General features: G+C 51.7%; 2 protein-coding genes across 8 annotated transcripts in view; both read left to right on the forward strand.

Annotated features, from left to right (window-relative positions):
• PIK3R6 (phosphoinositide-3-kinase regulatory subunit 6) overlaps positions 1-10138 on the forward strand; it is a 36790-nt gene extending 26652 nt beyond the window's left edge. For 5 of the 7 annotated variants that reach the window (XM_052808335.1, XM_052808337.1, XM_052808338.1 and 2 more), the window contains 11 exons: positions 100-186; positions 649-1105; positions 1777-1876; positions 2634-2756; positions 3264-3374; positions 4960-5050; positions 5758-5828; positions 6073-6163; positions 6649-6719; positions 7813-7925; positions 8685-10138. In XM_052808335.1, the coding sequence (XP_052664295.1) occupies positions 100-186; positions 649-1105; positions 1777-1876; positions 2634-2756; positions 3264-3374; positions 4960-5050; positions 5758-5828; positions 6073-6163; positions 6649-6719; positions 7813-7925; positions 8685-8841 (1472 nt within the window). In that variant the 3' untranslated portion in view covers positions 8842-10138. Of the gene's footprint in view, positions 1-99; positions 187-648; positions 1106-1776; positions 1877-2633; positions 2757-3263; positions 3375-4959; positions 5051-5757; positions 5944-6072; positions 6164-6648; positions 6720-7812; positions 7926-8684 lie in introns of those variants that run through there. The other 2 variants (XR_008238287.1, XM_052808339.1) reach the window with 2 other exon arrangements.
• A 5395-nt stretch (positions 10139-15533) lies between these two features.
• Positions 15534-18149, forward strand: part of MFSD6L (major facilitator superfamily domain containing 6 like) — a 31511-nt gene continuing 28895 nt past the window's right edge. Inside the window, exon 1 of the mRNA XM_052808456.1 lies at positions 15534-17032. Coding sequence (XP_052664416.1) covers positions 15658-17032 — 1375 coding nt within the window. The 5' untranslated portion in view covers positions 15534-15657. The remainder of the gene's footprint in view (positions 17033-18149) is intronic.

Raw genomic sequence — 18149 nt, forward strand, 5'->3', positions numbered from 1 at the left:
TATCTCAGCCAGCATCTGAAAGCACAGCACCAGTAGGGGTTCATGCACCTGTGCGGGAAAATTGCTCCTGTGTGTTACAAGCATCCTTGTTTCCCCCAGGCAATGCTCCCCTAGGAGGGCTGCAGGGTACCCCTCTGCCTAACCCCAACATCAGCTTTCACCTCTGGACAGAAGACGACCAGCTCTGTGAGTGCCCCAGGGGGGCTGTGGGGAGTTCAGACGGGACGGTGCCTGAGGCTGGGAAGCCTGTGCAAAACATGTCATTTAGCCCTGATTCTTGAGCAGTGAGTTTCATAACCATCATCCAAAGGCCAAGCTCGTGGAGGTTCGTGCCGACTGCACCAGCCTTCTTTCTTGTGGGGTGTCAGTGTCAGATCAGGGGACTGGGGGGGAGAGGGGCAAAGGAGATGAGGAGAGGACCCCTGTGGGACAGGCTGCAGCAGGATGTGCCCAAAGTACCTGATTTGAGTGATATTGAGCTCTCTTCATGGTGCAACGAGAAATGGGACTGAAAGACTGACTCCTCTTGGACCTGCTGGTAGAGGTATTGGCCCTACAGTTTGCATGAGAAGAGGGGAGCCAGGGAAGGACTAGGGCTCAGCCTGGCTTTGGTTGTATTTCCCTCCCCGAGCTCCCTTCTGCCCACAGGGAAGGAATTGGTGCTGTTCATCCGCCCGCTGTCGCAGAGCTGCGAGCCTGACTGCCTAAGCCAAGACCTGGACAACTTCGAGATCCAGGACATAATTTCGGACTGCGAGTGCTGCAAGCAGACCCGCTTCTCCGTGCTCTCCACTGACAGTGGCATCGAACGAGACCTGCCCACGGCAGTCGAGGAGCCCTTCGCCCCTTGCAGTGCTGAAACGGAGCAATCCCGTCTCCACAGGAAGGGTGGCATTAAAAAAAAGCCGTCGCCACTGGAGAACGTGGCCTTCTTGCAGGCTGGCTGCAATGGTCCTGGGGCGAAGCCCCCGGTGAAGCTGCAGAGGAGACCAGGCATCCCCCCAGTGCCTGCAGCCCCGCTCCAGAGGCTGCACACTGCCCGCATCGTGCTGCTGGGGGATGACCGGATCCTGGGGCGCCTGGCCCAAGCCTATCACTCTTTGAGGTAACTGGTGGCCACAGCCTCTTTGGCTCTGGGGAAGGGAGGATTGAGTGGGGGGCTTTATTCTTGAGTCTGTTGAAGCAGCCAAGATGGCTGGGGATGGGGTTGGACTCGAGCGTTACCTGGGACAGGATGGGACCCAGGTGTTTTGCACCCAAATGCATCTGACTTCACTGGCTGCATGGGATCATTTGGCTCTGTTAGCCCAAATGATGTACGCAGCGAGTTATTCCCTTCTGTCCATTGAATGGGTTAAATGAACAATAAATGAGGTAAGATGTTTTCCTATGGAAAAGGGAAAAATCCTAAAGAAAAGCTGTTTTCCAGCTGGCTTTTCCCAGCTGGTTCACCGGGCCAGGAGAGCAGTGTGGGGTGGGTCTGGGTCGCGGTGCCGGCAGCAGCCTGTGGAGCAGAGCTGGGTGCAGACGAGACCACCGGTCCCAGCCAAAAGCCTGTCTGCAGGATGCCCCTTACCCCCATCATCTCCCCTTGCTCGATGTGGGAACCTGGGGGCATTATGCCATCCTGTCACACTGGGCAAAGGAGGTGTGCGAGGAGGGCACGTGCTCCTGTTGCAGAGTGGCTGCAGTCTCTTGGCACTGTCCAGCCTTGGCCAAGAGCCATGTTCTTCCACCTTCCCCTTGAGACACGGCTATTTATTTTTCCATTTCAAGGAAACGAGAAACACGGCGAGTTTTCCTGACTCCCAGGCTGAACCTGCAGTTCTACTACATCCCGGTTGTGACGGGGCAGCCAAACACCTTGGCTGTTACGGTGAGTCCGGGCTCGGCAGCTCTGTGTGCTGCCACTGGCTGCCAGCAACTGACAGTGTTTTTGGAGGAGGAGCAGGGGGGTTTACAGGAATTCACATCCATTAATGCCTTGTTCCTAGAACAAGGAGCATGGGAGCCAAGACAGGGTAGCTGGGCTCAGTTTGCAGGTTGGATTCAGGAATCCATCAACCCCAAGAGACATTCAGGTTGCTTCAACCACCTGATGGGTGATAACTCACAGCCTAGAAATGGTATTCAGTTTTGCTTCTATAGGAGGATTGAGGGAGCTTTAGCAAAGGACCGATGCTTTTCTCACCTCCCAAATGGTTAGGGGAAGCGGCTGCCCCTTACTGAGGGCTTTGCCTGCTTGGTCATGGCCCCAGTTTTAGTTCTGCAAGTCACTACCTTACAGTTTATCTTGGGCACATCTCTTCCAGTCTGACACCCTCGAGACAGCGATAAATAAACAGTTGCACTTTTCATGATATTTTAAGCTGGCCCAGATCTTGCTGTGAGTCCTGACAGATGTGCCATTATAAAAATATGTATTGCTTCTTTTCATCCTTCACTTAATTTTTGTTCTTGAGCACCTGCTAAATAAGTGCTGCAAGAAATGTTTTGCCATCTTCTCTGGACCAAGCAGGGAATGGGGAGGGATGGGAGAGCTGCTCACACGGCATTCATGCACCAGCTCCCTCTGCCTCCTCTAAGGCTCCTGGTATTTTGATCATACTCTGAGCTGCGTGTTTCTCTTGCAGGACCACACTGCCACAGGCCAAGAGGACCTCTGCGAGGTGGCCGGGTACCTGGGCAGAGCTGACCCGTGGTACGAGAGCAACATCAACACGCTGTGCCACATGATTCCCAAGCTGGCCGCCATGGTACGAGGGAAACCTTCCCACCTCCCCAGCCTGGCCCATTTCCCAAACACATCTGCCATACCTGAGGATGAGCTCATGTCCTGCAGGGCTCCTCTGTGCCCCAGATAGAAGCTTTCTCCCTGCAAACCCGCCCCAGGGCCCAGCAGCCGGGAAGGTACATTCGTCTGACACTGCCCCAGCCCACAAGACCCACTTGCTATGATGGGTTTTTTTGGCCAAAGGACAGGAAATGGCAGATTTCAAGAAAGAAAATGTAAATGAGGCATTTGCTGAAATACCCCCAGCTCTCATTTCCTGGCAGTTTGAGCCACCATCAATAGCCTACAAAAAAGGCTGGTAGGTGGGCGCAAGCCTTTGCTTCTCCCATTTGCTTTGACTAGTTATGACAGAGCAGATCAACGCTGCCCTGCGCATTGCTCATTATTTATCTAGGAAGGCGTGAGGGTTTGTGGTAGTGTTTTTGAGAAGTGACTGTGGCTGATCCATAATGTGATTTGCCCCCCCCAGCCTTCCTCTCCAAGCAAACATCTTGTGACTGATCTGTTCATCACTGATGTGATTGCTTACTACGTTCGCATGGGCATCCAGCCCGTCTACTTCCAGGTCTACGCTGTGAAGGTGGGTGCCACATCTCTTGTGCCTTCACGTGGCCCTGCAAGGGCTTGCAGAGCCCCACTGCTGGCAGAGCTGTGCAAAGTGAACGGGGTCTGGGGGCTTTCAGCAGATCTGAGGCTGGATCTCTGTGCTCCCCAGCCTGTCCACTCCTTGCCAGGCTCCTGGATCTAGTGATTCCGTGTAGCACAGCTCAGCCGGGGTCAACGATCCCAGGAAGGCTATTTCAGGATCACACAGGTCAGCAAAGTGAGCCCTGAAATCACCCCATAAGGACAGATTTCCTGCTCTGCTGGATTCGGGTTTGCTCAGGAGCTCTGGCACCTCCTGCTGCTTTAGATGCTGTGAGCAAGCAGGAGTTTTCTGAGTGACTTTGCCAAAACCTTCCCGTAACTTGCAGGGGCTTTGCAGGGCTTCCTGAAACACCTTTTTATTTATTTCCTGCCAGCTTTTCTCTGAAATGGTATCAGAATGATACCTGGCACTTGATATGGGAGCAAACAACTACTGTATTCAGTTATGTAACAACAACCCCCCAACTGCTCCTCTGACAGTTTTCCCCCTTCAAAGCTTAGGGTGGCACTGATGCACATATCTCCTTTTAATCTACCCGTAGCCAGTGTGGTAACCTATTGCAGCAAAGGAGCAGCCATTACATGAGCAAACTGGCATGTGGCTTGCAAAGAGCTGGAGGAGCTTTGGTAATTACTGGTAGAGCATCACCAGGACTTGAACTAATAACGTATAGCTTGTAAACGCTTGGAGCACCTGGTCCTCAGCTTGTGTGGCTGGGGATTTGGGGTTTTTTGTGAATTTTTCTTCCACTCATTTCTCCTCCAAGACAAAAATCAAAAGCAAGTGAGAGAGTGGTGACTCAAGCAGGGGAAGAGGAACTGACTCCAGATGTGGTTTTCAGATAGAGGCACCTAACCTACCCTGTTGTCATACAGGGTGTGATGCTGCTTCATCTGGAAACACTAAGCCTGTTTGGCCTTTCTGGTTAAGACCACACTGTTCCTCTTTGGCTGCAGAGAGTTTTCCTGGAAGTGAAGGTCAAGTCCCACCGCAGTTGGACGTAGGGCTAGGAGTGGCTAGGAGAGGTTCTCCAGGACCTTATCTTCACATTTTGCTCAAGGCTAGCCCATGAAAAGAAAATAATTAATAGGTCTGAAGTGATCAGTTGATTTAGGTGTATCAGATAGAAATTACATGTCTTGGAGCTAAGCCAGCAGCTGCAGTCAGGCCTGGGAAGCTGCTCTCCTTGACCTGGGTTGCCTGCGGGGGGATGGCTGGGAACAGACTCATCTGTGAGTGTGCAGTGACACCCAGTGGCAGGGGACACTGCCCGTGGCTCAGCTGGCCAGGTCCACCGGCCTCCTGGCAAGGCCTGCCATGCTCCTGGGCTTCAGAAAGCAGAGCAAAAGCAATTCTCTCCTCCCGTAGACCCCCTGGCTGCCATGATGAGGTCAAATATTCCCTTTGGTGATGTCACACCTGGGTGCTCTGGAGAACCTTTTGATGTCACAAGCTTAGTGTGATGCCACAGGGTGACTGAGAAGGAGTTCTTCTTAGAGATTTTCCTCTCTTTCAGATTTTCTTCAATGACCCGGCGCAGGAGCCGGCCGAGGACGTGTTCCTCACGGAGCTGCGCACCCAGGTGCAGGAGAGCATCTCCCACAGAGGTGCGTGTGTCCCCCCGAGTCGAGCCCTGCAGCAGGGGCTGCCATCCTGGGCAGGAGTCCTGCCAGCCCCAGTTCCCACTTGCCCTGTCCCTCAGCCTGCAGCAGTCAAGGCCATGCCATGGGGCAATATCCCTTGTTCCCTGACGAACAGGAGGCTTCCCTAAACCTCTCCATCTCCCTCTCGGGTGCATGACACCAGGCTAAATGAGAGTCCTTGTGGTCACTGGCTCCTGGTCTCAACCAGGTTTTGTAGGCTGTGCCTTTGTTTGGCTCCAGGACCCTCTGAAGTTGTACCAGCACCATATTTTTGTTGAGGAAACAAGCTGGGCTTTACAGCCATCCCCTTTGCCAGATGTTTTCCCTATTAGAAATGCAGCTTCCTTGATTTGACAGTGATGGGACAAGGGTGCTTGAAGGCTGGACTGTTACAGAGGGCACATCCAGCCCTTCCCTCAGTGCACCCGCTGTCTGATCCAATGGATGTTTGCCATTGCGGTTGGGCGCAGACCCTCGAGTGACTCCATCTCACTGGACTTGTTGAGTGCAGAGCCTCAGCTCCTGTAGGCAAGGAGAGAAGGGCTGGTGTGCCAGACCATGACTGCTGTGTGACAGAGGGGATGGGTCATTCCGTGGGAGAACCCCTCTCTGCTGACCACAGAGAGGTGGGATGAGTGAAACCTCAATCCTACCCGGTTCCCTCCTTGCAGAGTTAATCATGACCAAGAAGAAAATGACCCTGGATGGCCCTGGCATAGATCTCACAGTAACATACAGAAAGGTAAGTGGGGCTCTCAGCAGCCCAAAATGTCTCTGCTTACAGGGACCCGCAGCATGGCAGATCTCCTAAAAGGAGTGCTCTGGCCCTCCTCCTTTCCTCTGGAATTGCACTCCAGGTGAGGACAGAGAGGTCGTGGTGAACTTTAAAAGCCTGTTAGCTAACACTGCATTTGTGAAAAACTGCCCCCAGATCTCTCCATGTCTAACCTCTCTGCCAGGGTGAATTAACAGAGCCTTTCCTGCAGGTTGTGGTGAGCAACCGGGCGAAGGAGCTGGCTATGTCCCTGCGCGCCACAGGTCTCGTGATGAAAGCCATCCCTGCTGATGAGTCTGAAGGTGGGTTCTTCCTGCTTGGAACCACGTGAAGAGGGTTTGCTTAGTTTTCTGGTGCTCGATAGAGTAAATCTGACCATGGTACTTGGTGCCAATTGTGCCTGGGCTGTGGGGGTTGAATCAGTGATGTGCATATATTGGTGTCACCACAGGCTTTGGTTGTGAGTTTTCTCGTGAACGACGTGCCTGGGGCTCCCTGTAACGTGGGGTTCAGCATAACCATAATCTAGGCTTGGCAGCATCTTCCTCTTGCTGCAGCCTTCCTCTTTCACCTTGCCCTTAGCATAGCCTCTGAGGTTTCCATCCTGAGCATGATCCCACACAAACCCTTAGCCCATGGAGCTTGCTAGAGTCCTCCTTTTCTGCTGCCTTATGTATCCCATGGATCTCTGGCTATGCACTCAATTGTGGGATCTGGCACCAGCCCCACTTAAAGCTGAGCTGAGATCATGCCATGGTCTAAGGCTAACACGTTGCTTCTGTTGCAGACCTGGTGTGTCTGAATGTGAACATCACTGAAATCGTTAGGATCAACAATTTGTCGGGACGATCATTCTCAGTAAGTAGCTGTGGACGCTCACAGCCCTGGAGGGGTTGGCCAGTGTGTGGAAATCCCTTATGACAACGGTGAAAGGTGAAACACTCTGTGGGGAGGAGAAGGCTTTGGGGCCACCCTGCTCAGAGCATGTTTTGCAATTATTTTCCATGGAAAAGTCTAGATTTTTGAGCCAAAGCCCCAAATGCCATCCCTGCTGGTCAGTGCCACATTGAATCCTGTCTTGGGAGACCCTGAAGGACTGAGCTGCTGCTGGGGTTATTCTGGGACCCCAGGGACGAAGTGGAGAAATAAAGCTTAGTCCCAGTCATCGTGGCTCCACTTGGGTACAGGAGAGGGTCTATAGTTTTGCGATCAACTCCACTAGCTCCACACCTGCAGCTGCAGTGCCCTCCCCAGACCCCATGTGTTAATCTCCACAGAACTCACAAGAATAGACGCCATTGGAGAAATATTTTAACAAAGCATAAATGAGAAGCAGGAACTTCAGTAAATCTAATGACCAACTCAGAAAGGTGGATATGCAAGAGATGAGACTGAAAACTTGGTCTCCTGTCCTTTTTGTTTTACATGAGAGTTCAAGTAGATCCCAGAGGACACGCTGCCCCATGGGAACATGCCACTGCAGTTTGGGTGGCATTAAGTATTATTGTCCCTTGGTCATTTGGGCCCTGGAGCCTCCCGTGTCTCAGCTGGTATTTTTAGCTAGCTGGCGCACTTTTGCTTATTTTCACCTGGGTTTTGGAAACGCCAAGGTATTGCAGCCCACGCTGCCCACCAAGATACATCACAGCCCTGGAGAACAGACCATACCCCACATCAGACATCCCCTGATGATTGCAACCTGTGCAAGCATTGTCAGTTTGGAAAGTTTGCCCTTGCAAAATTTGACCAGGTTGTGATTACAGAAAAAGGACAAGAGAGACACTTCCCTCCTTAAAGAAGTCACCTTGTGTCACATCTGAGGTTAAAAAAAAAAAGATAAATGTCATAATTTGTCCCTTTCATACGCAGTATGCACTCACCACCCATCACCGCACAGCCAAGGGAAAGGAAGCGAGATGCTCACTGGGGTCTTCCTCCTTTCTCAATTCAGGCTGTGGCAAACAGGTTTAAGACACGCAATATCAAAATCAGGAGCACAGAGCAGAGGCCCTTCACGGTGTGTCTGGACAAGGACAGCAGAAGAGCCTACAGGAACGTAATCAGGTGAGAATGCCATGCGTGTCAGGCTCTGCACATCTTGCTGGTGACCTTGCATTCCTCTCTGGAAGGGCTCCCAAGATGGCAGAGCTGTTTCCCAGGGAGTCCTAGTCCTGATCCTCATACATGACAAAAGACCTACAGACAAATACATTGCTTCTCCAGGGAAAGCAGGGCAGCGTGGTGCTCTCCTACCTTTGTGGTTTTGCATGATGATGTGAGAAACAAAATGGTTCTTCCATTTTAAGTAAGGTGCTGTCATTAAGACAGTAGCAGGATAGGTACCTCCAGGGACAAACTGAGATCTTAGATCTCCTTAATTATATCGTGGAGCTGATGCTCTTTCCACTGACTGCATTCCTTACTAGGGTATCAAGCATAGAAGGTAGGGGGAGAGAATTCAGCCCTGTGAACACAGCAGGGATCAATGTGCCTATAGTAGTTGCAGTGACATGTGATGTGTTGGAAGCAAACGGACAGGTGGTTCAAGGTCCATGGGCCATGTGGAACATACGTAAAATGTGAATTTCTGAGAATTGAAGTGAGCCAGGCTAAGGACACTGGTTTTGTGGTCAAATACTAATACACATCAGCTCATCTTTCCAGCCAAAACCAGTTGAAAAAGCATAAAAGCAGCTGCGCATCTCAGTATGACAGCCCTCCCTCAGCAGTCAGTGGAGAGTCATGGTGTTTAGTCTGAGATCAGGCTCTGTCCCTCACGGGCAGATTTGCACATGCAGTAAATATGTTCTTGTGCTCTTGCAGTGTGGAAGTGTCTCCTTGCCTAGAGCCCAGCTACTGCTTGCAAAAGACAAGGACAATGAAATTCAACCCGCACAAAACAGAAGATGTGGGCCTTGTGAAATACATGCCCAGGTCTCTGCTGTTGCCTATCAACACATTTGCAGGCGTTATCCAATGAAGAAAACAAGAAAAAGCTGGTGTGAGAGATGAGACATTGGGTCATCACAGAGGAGATGGGAAAAGAAAACACACTAAAAGCCACCAACAGTGATTTTACAATGGTAACGGTGTAAAAAGCTGCAACAGCAGAGGTGGATAGGGCTCTGGGAGGACAGCCATGCCCTGCTGAATGACAGTGATGATCACAGCTAACACCCCCCTGCCAAGGGGCAGAGTGTTGCTGGAACTGAGTTTTAACCTTTTGCACAAGTCAGGGAAAACCTTTGAGCTTCTTCATTTCAGGAAGACTGGGGAAAATACAGCTGAGGTGATGGTGCTTGCTGTGCTTGTGGATCATAGAGCAGTTGCTATCAGTAATATTTATTATGGTGATGTCTGACAGCCCGCCAGGGGATCAGGGCCTGTTGTGCGGGGTTCTGCACAGCAAACTCTTCATTCTGGCACAGGGTGATGTATTTGGGCAAACCAGCAATTATTCCCCTGACTGATTTAGGAAACCTCATTGTAAGCCTGACCACAACTGGGAGAGCACGTGTGTCTAATGCAGCTTCTATGGAAGTCAGTGGGAAACCTGCTGTTGTTTCAAAGGGGCCACACAAAGTAACGATGAATGGTGTGAAACAGGGACATGGGAAATCTAGTGCAATATTTGGCAGTAATGAACAGGGTAAGAACAGCTCAGGCTGCCTAGGCAGTGCTGTGGGATATGCTCAGCTGTGAATGGTATAGACCTGCTTGAAGAAGAAACCTTCATTGAGCAGACAATGGAGGCTGCACGACAGCTCTTTGACGTCTGAGCTGTACCTTTGAGTCCACCTGGCATTTCGCTGTGGCTTTGCTACACGACCTCTCCACATCTGGTCTGGAGCCTCATGAGCACTGGTTGCCTTCCTCCAGTTGTACATCCTGGGAACAACCACCTACAACCCCAGCAGCAGCGGACCTCTTCCGTGAGGCCAGCCAGCAATACCTCTGCATCCCAGTCTGCCTTGTAGTCCTGGTTTGGTCCGTGTCTGCTGTGCAGGTAAGGGATGTAGAAGAGTAGAGTAGTGCTCCTGGGATTGATGGATGGGCAGGATGCCTGCAAGACTTCTCCGTTCCTCTGGTGCTACCATGGTGTAGGAACCCTCCCCTGGTTTGCAGATGGGCCAGGCTGAGCAGCGATAGCACAGCTCCTGCTTCCACCCAGGCTCAGACTAAGCCAGTGTGAAGGATTATCATGTAGGAGGACCCTGTCTTCATTCCAGTTTGTGGCTGACTGAAATAATGGAAGAAACATGGTGTGTATTTATTGACTTTTTGAGTGTGATCTGTGGTTTCAGGAGTGTCTCCAGGGAGTCTTCCCTAAATTCACATTGGAGGTGATTTGGGGGCATTCCTTCTGTGACACTATCATTGTTTTATTCTCTCAGCTCCCAGATAACTTGTTACCTGGATTGCCTTCACTCAGCGGTGCTTGTTTGGATCAGCAGCCCAAAGAAAGTGTCCTTTAGCTTTGTATATGTGCATAGCAGCTAGTCATCGATGGGGAGTCCCTGGAGCCAGCTCTGTGCTACAGGGTGATGCTGACCTAGCAGCAGTGGCACTGGCAAACCCCTATGTTAGCCGTGATGGCTGGGGACAAATCCACCCCTCTGTCCTGTCTGTGCCGGGTCTGCCCAGCCCTGGGGAGCTGCATCTCTGGAAAGCCACTTTTGTTTAACCACCCACACCTGGAACAAGGAGCCCAACTCCAGGTATCCCAGTCTGGGGTACTGGAGAGGAGTTTCCATTCTGCAGAACTGCTCTGAGCTTGTGGGTTGTCTTGGCTGGTTAGGCCCCAAGGAAATCTTCCTTGCATTTCTTGCCACATGCACAAGGCTTTAGGGGTTCAACCCTCAGACTTCCCTGGCCCCTTTCTTTACCAGCAAGCACAGGGCTGCCGTACTCCTGCTGCTGTCCTGCATTGTTACCTGGCACAGCAGGCATCATCGCTTCCTGTTCCCAAGCTAAAGGTTTATTCACTCTCACTTTGAATGTACCATGCAGTCCAAAACAACTGCTGAAATACACTACTGGGGGCACAGCAGCTCAAGGGCTGTCGGCAGGCGATGGGTTATTTAGCAGTGTAAAAAGCCTCCAGGTCCCCAGAAATATTTAATCCCAAACCAGCACCAACAGTTGAAAGATCATGTTGGGCAACAGCAACATGACCATTTCCTAAGGAAGCTACCTTGAAATGCTGGCAGATGTAGCCCCTCACTCCCAGCTGAGCCAAGCACAGTCCCTGAGCTTAATGTCCCCCCATGGGAGTCACAAGGCTGCAAGATCTCAGCAACAGTGATCGGTTCTTCAGTACTGTTTTTCACCTCAAAGGTCAAAAACTGTCGATGCCCACCAATGCCAGACTTAGGCAGCAAACATTTTGGCCCTGAAGGAAGCTGAAGTTAGACAGGAAGTTCAGAAACAAGTTGGGAAATGGCTGCTTGCACCAGCTGTTTTCCTCTGCAAGCTGCTGCATAGGGTAACATGGGGTTTAAGGGGTGACCAGAGGCTCTTCACACCTCTGCCTCCTTGGGGCTTCATTGGTGGGTTCATGCACCCTGGCACACAAAGCAAATGCTTACAAAGCCAAGAGACCGGGTGCTAGGTTGGAGTGTGGTCTGCAGTGTCCAGAGTTTACTCTGTACAGTTGTAAATTATGTAGATGGATTATAAGTTATTTGTATAGGTGTCAGAGATGATCTGTATCAGAAGGTGCAATCCTTTTAATGCCAATTAAAAAAAAATTAGAAAAAAAACCCAGCAGAAACTGTCAGTTTGGTTGGGTTTTTATGTTTGCATGTTGCTGGGATGGGTGGGGAATAAGCTGGTAGGAATAGAAAGACATCAGTGTCATTTGGCCCTCTATGGCTGATGTCTTCTCCTCCCCACCTTGGGGCTACATGCAATGTTACACAGAAAGACTTCATGGGCAAAGAGCTCTTTTGTGAAGGGATGGGCAGAAATGGCTGAATTGCAGAAATGTGGAAGCAGTAGTCTATAACCCCCATGCTGGCTGCCCCTTGATTCCCCTCTGTACCGGTACGCTCTGTCCCTGCAGCCTGTTCCCCTCAAAGTCTGTCACTTCAAAGCACCCCATTCCCTTAGCGGGGCCAGCACTTGGCCCAGCACACGTAGGCCTGGGCTGGGAAAGGGGTGAAACGCTGGCTTTCTCCAAGCATTCTCTAAAGCCCACTGAGCCTACTGACTGCAGGAGCTGCTCATTGATAGAGCAGAAACAGTTCATGAACTCGTGTTAATGAGTTAGCACATCTGTGAGAGAGAGAATTTCACAGGTTGTTTTATTTGCCCCTGGAAATCGTGGGCAGTTAATGCAGATCACAGAGCAACCATAGTCAGGGACAGTGTTCAGGTACACCCTGTACCCAGGAATTGCTGGCCTCAGAGCAGCTCCATCTTCTGCACAGGGTCTGGGTGAAATGCCTGGAGGAATGTGGCAGGTGGACCTCAAGGAGATAAGGGTGGACATCATTGCCTGGAGGCTGGGAGAGCACAGAAGCCTGAGTGTGGGGTGCATTCATAAATAACAGAGCCTGGAGGTAGGGCTTGCAGGCACAAACCCTTCTGGCACAGCTGTGTTAGGGGTTTTACCTGGCAGGATCCTCCACCTCCCTCCAGCTTGTTGGAGAGACTCCCAGCCTTTCCAAGTCCCTCCTGAATACATGTATTTAAGCCATTATACCACACTTGTCTTTGTTACATCAAAATGCCCTCAGCTCTCTGTGTGCCCAGCTTGATGCCGAGCAGAGATGCAAACAGCTCTCCAGCGCACGGTGGCTGATGCTGAGCTGGCTTGGCCAGGGTCCGCATGTGTCCCTGCTTAGTGGCTTGCTGTCTCACCCACGGTCCTGGCTGCGTCATGCCAGGTCTGGCTCCCAGGGTGAGTCACTGCCACCTCCTCCTGCACAAACCCGGACCAGCCCAGGTGGCAGGCAGCACTTTGGCACTTGCAGGTAGTTAAGGCAATCCCCAGCCAGCTGCCTGTGAGCTCTGCATTCTGAACAACCTCCTCCTTCCATCACCTCTCCCAAAATACCACCTAGGACAACCTGAAAACACCCACTGGCTGTAAATTATTAAACGCTTTGTGAAAAAAGAATACAAATCACCTCTTTTCCAGGGAGCATTCTGTACTGCAATTAAAAACTTCAGAGGCAGAACGAACCCAGCAATAAGAAGTCCTGGTATAGATCATTTTTACATATGGAAAGAAAATTAATCTCCCACCAGCTCCATGTGAAAACCTACAGACTGATCGAGGGGGAGGACAGCGCTGCATGGCCACTGTTAACAGTGGATCAATGTGTTTTTGTCGTACGACCTCCCCAGCAGCACCACTGCAAGGTGCCAGGAATAAATCAGTTCTAACAAACAGCGGTGTTTACAGCCCCATCCATATTTCATATCCCACCAGGGTGATTTCAGTAGCGCTCTGCTCAGGCAGCTCTTCCCTTTTCTTGGCTGAATTTGCTGAGCCCTCCACAGGCATACAGTGTCCAGGCAGTCCTGCCTGCCTTTGCTCCACCACACTCAGAGGACAGACCATAAAGCCGGACAAAAGCAGCCTTCAAACACTGCTTGGATAAATGCAGAACAGGGGAAAAGCCCCTCTTAAAGGTGTTTCAAAACAAGGAAAATGCAATCTCCCCATGTCTTGCTTTGTGTTCATTAAAATTGAAGCTCTGCTGGTTTCTGTGCTGCGCTACGCTGTTGGCATGTGTTTTCCAGGTGACCCCAGAAGCTGGAAACAACTCCATGGGATGTGGGTGTCATGATGGCTCCTATGAACGCTGTTTGCATGAACACATGGCACGACACGCAGAACAGCTGGCTACAAAGCACTGTAATAAAGCAGGACTATGAACACATCACTCAATGCATGGGAACAAAATCAAAGAGTCTGTGCTGAAAGAAGGGTATTCCCCATCATGAATGATGATTTAGGAGATCTGACTGCACTGAGCTTCTGAATTCAGTGGTTCATGAGCCTATTTTTACACATTTCCTTGCATCTTGCCCACTCTGCTGCAGCAGAGGCATTGCCATGTCTGCCGGGACTGCTGGAGACCACCAGCACCTGAACAACTGTTCCCTTATGGAGATGCATAGTGGAAGTGCTCAGCAGCCAGTCCTTCCCGAGCTCCACAGGGCTTGAAAGGAGAGGGGCAGAGCAAAGGTGTTAGCACAGAGCGGAGCTGTGAGCGGAGAGCTGTGGGGGGTCGGGGGACGTAGCTGCAACCTTGGGGCAGCTGCCCTAAAGCAGCTTAAACCCTCAGGGTGTGAAATTCACTTGGGAACACTCTGGATAAGCTGAAAGCCAGGAGTGATGCAAAAGGGGACCAGTGCTTGCTGTGGGATTAGGATGTAAATTTGTTTTCTAATCTTCATAGAAATAAGCCTTAACAGCCCTGGAGCCAGACTGGCTGACTTCTACAAGGGAGTTATGGGGTTAGATTACAGTCGCCTGTGATCAGAGGGGAGCGGATATGGCTGCTCGCAAGATGGGCCGGTTACCTGTGAGCAGGCAGGGGAGAGACACTGCAGATGGTCAGGGGATCCAGGCCAGCCCTGACAGCGATGGGGAGGGATGGAGGGAGCTCCGACGCCTGAGCAAAGTGTCTCAAACAAAACCCAGTGCCAGACATCGGCCTTATTCCACTGCAGTGACCCGCTCCGTTGCCTGTGCCGGGTCAGGATGTCCCCGCTGCGCGGGGCTGAAAGCAGGAGGGTTATTTTGCAGGGGAGTGGGCTGGGGAGTACCCAATGCCAGGGGGTTGCCTTGCTTGGAAACACATTGTATGAAAAAGGGAAAGCATTTCTGCTCTGGTTTCTGACCAGCATGGAAGGTCTTGGTTCTGAAAGTCCATCCTGACTCTGAATTGAAGAGTTTAGCTTTTTTTTTTTTTCCCCACATATGGGGAAACACTGCAGCAAACAACATCTCCTTTTGGGACCTGAAGCAAGTTGGAACATTCCTGCCACCACTTCAGGGAAAAAAAAAACAAACCAAATATGTCCCTTATTTTGTGTGAGAGGCAGCAGAGCCGCTCTGCTCCTTCTCGCAGCGGCTGGGATGCTCTGGGATGAACCGCCTGGTGAGGGAAGGGATGAGGGGAAAGACCTCGGAGCGGGCAACCATGGACGTCCCGTGGGCATCCGTGTCCTACCCCACGGCGGCCTGGGCCTTGATCTTACCCACGGTCTGCAAATCTCATTCCCTCCAGGAGAAGGATAAAAATAAATAATGTAAGGATCGAAAACAAACGTTAATCTGGACAGGAAGCATTAGATCTGAGCTCAATACTCAGGCTGGGGCTGACAGTCAGGTTTCGCAGGCCGCTGGCCCTGTAGCAAAGCCTTGCTCCCTGCCCGACGCCTCCCCCCAAAACCCTCCCGGCGTCGTGCACCAGGTGGGGCTCCTCGGCCGGGCCACGGCCCGCAGGACCCCCTTCTCCGCCGGGGCGGCCGGGGCTGAGGCGGCCGGGGCTGAGGCGAGAGACCGCGGCGCGGGAACGGGTCGGGCCGCGGGCGTTCCCCTCCCGGCCGGCAGGCGGCGCTGTCCTCCCCCGGCCCGCCGTCTCCTGGCAACGGGGCGGGCCCGGGGCGCGGCCCCGCGGGCGGCGGCAGGTGCGGGCCGGGGCGGGCGGGCCGCGCCGTGCAGGTACGGTCACCGCGGCCCGGAGGTGGTCGGGGGTGCGGGGGTGGTCCCCCGGGTCCCCGCAGGTGCCTGGCCGCCTCGCCGGTGCCCGCGGGAGGAGCATGCGGCGGCGCCATGAGCGAGCAGTGGGACGTCGGCCGGGCCCTGGCCCTCTCCGGCCTCTTCCGTCTCCTGCAGGGCGCGGGCAAGGCCTGCGCGGCCCCGTTCCTCACGCTGTACCTCCGGCACCTGGGGCTGCCGGCCCCGCTGGTGGGCGTCGTGGCCGGAGCCAAGCACCTGGCGGCAGCTCTCTGGGCTCCCCTCTGCTCCCGCTGCCCCAAGGGCCGCAGGAAGCGGCGGCTTTTGGTTGCCGGCTCCTTGCTGGGCTCGGCGGGGGCCAGCCTGCTGCTCACCCTCATCCCGCCCGCCGGCGGGGACGCGGGGTACAAGTACTGTAACGCCAGCCAGCAGCCGGGTGACCGAGGGGCCGCCACCACGGCGGCCGGTCTGGGCACGAGCAGCTACGGTGTTCTAAGCGCGAGTGCTATTACGAATGCAAAAGCTGGGTCAAAAGAAACGACGAAAACAACTGCTGATGTTTTGATGGCGAGCAGAAAGCCAACACTAACCAGTTCGGCCTTCCAGGGATTATTTGGCCTGACAGATAGGCTTGAGAAAAAAGGCAGAGGGGTTGGTGAAGGTGATACAAAGACGGATGGCTACTTGGTTGGTCCCTCCATCTGGACAACTTCTGTGAAAGCAGTTAACTGGGAGACACGAGAGCCAGAAATGCTGTCTTCCTACAGACCTCCCTTACGTGGACTCAAGAAGGAAACGAGCAGTCTGGGCCCTGCTGCAGTAGATCTTGCTGATAATGCTGAAGAAAGCCCTTACGCTATTGAAAGTAATGAGCTCTCTTTGTTTAAAACAACTCTTCCTACTGTTGGAGATGCTTACGTGTCTGGAAACCTTTCAGACCACCGGAAAGATGCTCAAGATTTCAGTTTCAAGGCAGTGCAAAACATCTTTCAGGACAGAGAGCATCAGATTTTTCTTATGGTACTGGGTGCTGTTGTGCTTTGGGAGCTGTTGGCTACTTCTCTCGAATGGACAGTGGATGAGAGTCTCTATGAATTTCTTGACTTCGTTGATGCGACTGATAGGTATGGCAAGCTGTGGATTTGGAATTACCTGGGTGCATCTGTAGGCGCCTGCAGCATTGCCGTATTCGTTGATCAACTGAATTGCTTCCTCAGCAGTATAATCACCCGCCTTGCTGTCCATTTTTATGGCTATGCTCTCCTGATAACACTGTCGTTGCTTGTCAGTGTCTTCTTTCCCATCCATGTTCCCAAGAAAACTGACCGTGTTAACAAAACCACCAAAGCCCTGGCCCTACTGTGGAGCGACGGCCGAGCAATCCTGTACACCATCACCATCTTCTTCACTGGCGTGGGTGGGTCTGCGGTGCACAACTTTCTTTTCTGGCAGATGCAGGACCGAGGCAGCAGTGAGCTGTACATGGGGCTCTCTGTGGCTGTCGGGCTACTTGCTGAAATTTTGCTTTATTTCTTCAAAGGGAAGTTGCTGAGGACTTTCTCGAGCAGCAAGATTGTTGCAGTCAGCCTAAGCCTCCTGGCAGTACAGCTTCTGTGCTATTCCTTCTTGTGGACTGCATGGTCAGTTCTCCTTATCCAGATTTTATCTGCCTTCAGTAGCGGTGCTTTGTGGTGGGTGGTTAACATGATGGTGGATGACATAGCCACTCCGGGCATGGAGAGGTCTCTGCATGCTGTTCTCCAGGGCCTCTGCTATGGTGGAGGAGCAAGCTTGGGCAGTTTTGCAGGAGGATTTGTTGTGAAGCACTTTGGCCTGGCAGTTCTGTACAGGGCGTGCTGCGTGTGCCTGGTGCTGTGGCTCTTCTTGTTCTTAATTGTCCAATCTAAATTGCCACAGCAGAAAAAAATTAATTATTCTTGTCTCCTGGCTGCCGATTCCAGTGATATGAGTGACTCGGACGAGAACGAAAGGGACTGGCTGGTAAAAGCTATGAAGGATGAAAGCTTTAATAGGAATTGGTCACAACAGCATGGGATCAACTTATCTTTACTTGAATGTAGGGGTTGGAGTGGTAATGTGGTATGATGATGATGCCCAGAAATGACCATTAATTCTAAAGTGCTAAATATATACAATATATATCTGACAGGACAGATTTTTATTTTAAAAAATTTAGAAATCTTTTTATTTTCTTAATTTATAGTGTTCTTGTAGTAATTTTTCCTTTTTAACTTAATGATTTTGCTTCCAAAATCATAACAAGGTATGTCAGGTATACATTTGCTGAAATGAATGTAGATAAGGTTTTAGTCAAAAAGCAAACTTGAACTGAGTTCTTGCTCCCCAGAGCTGATGCTGTGGAAACTGTGAGCAAAAGTTGCGACCTATACTTCGACACAATTGAATGAAAAATATTCTAATGCTAACAGCACACTAACCTTTTTCAAGGTGCGATGTCTGTGAACTCCTTTCGCTGAATAAGGGATGAGAATAAAAAGATGGTTCATTTGTTCTGCTTTGATTTGTAAAATCAGGTTTTGCTACAGACTGTCTGTCGTCTTATGTTT

This window comes from Harpia harpyja, chromosome 14, assembly GCF_026419915.1.
Source record: "Harpia harpyja isolate bHarHar1 chromosome 14, bHarHar1 primary haplotype, whole genome shotgun sequence".
Taxonomy (NCBI): Eukaryota; Metazoa; Chordata; class Aves; order Accipitriformes; family Accipitridae; genus Harpia; species Harpia harpyja.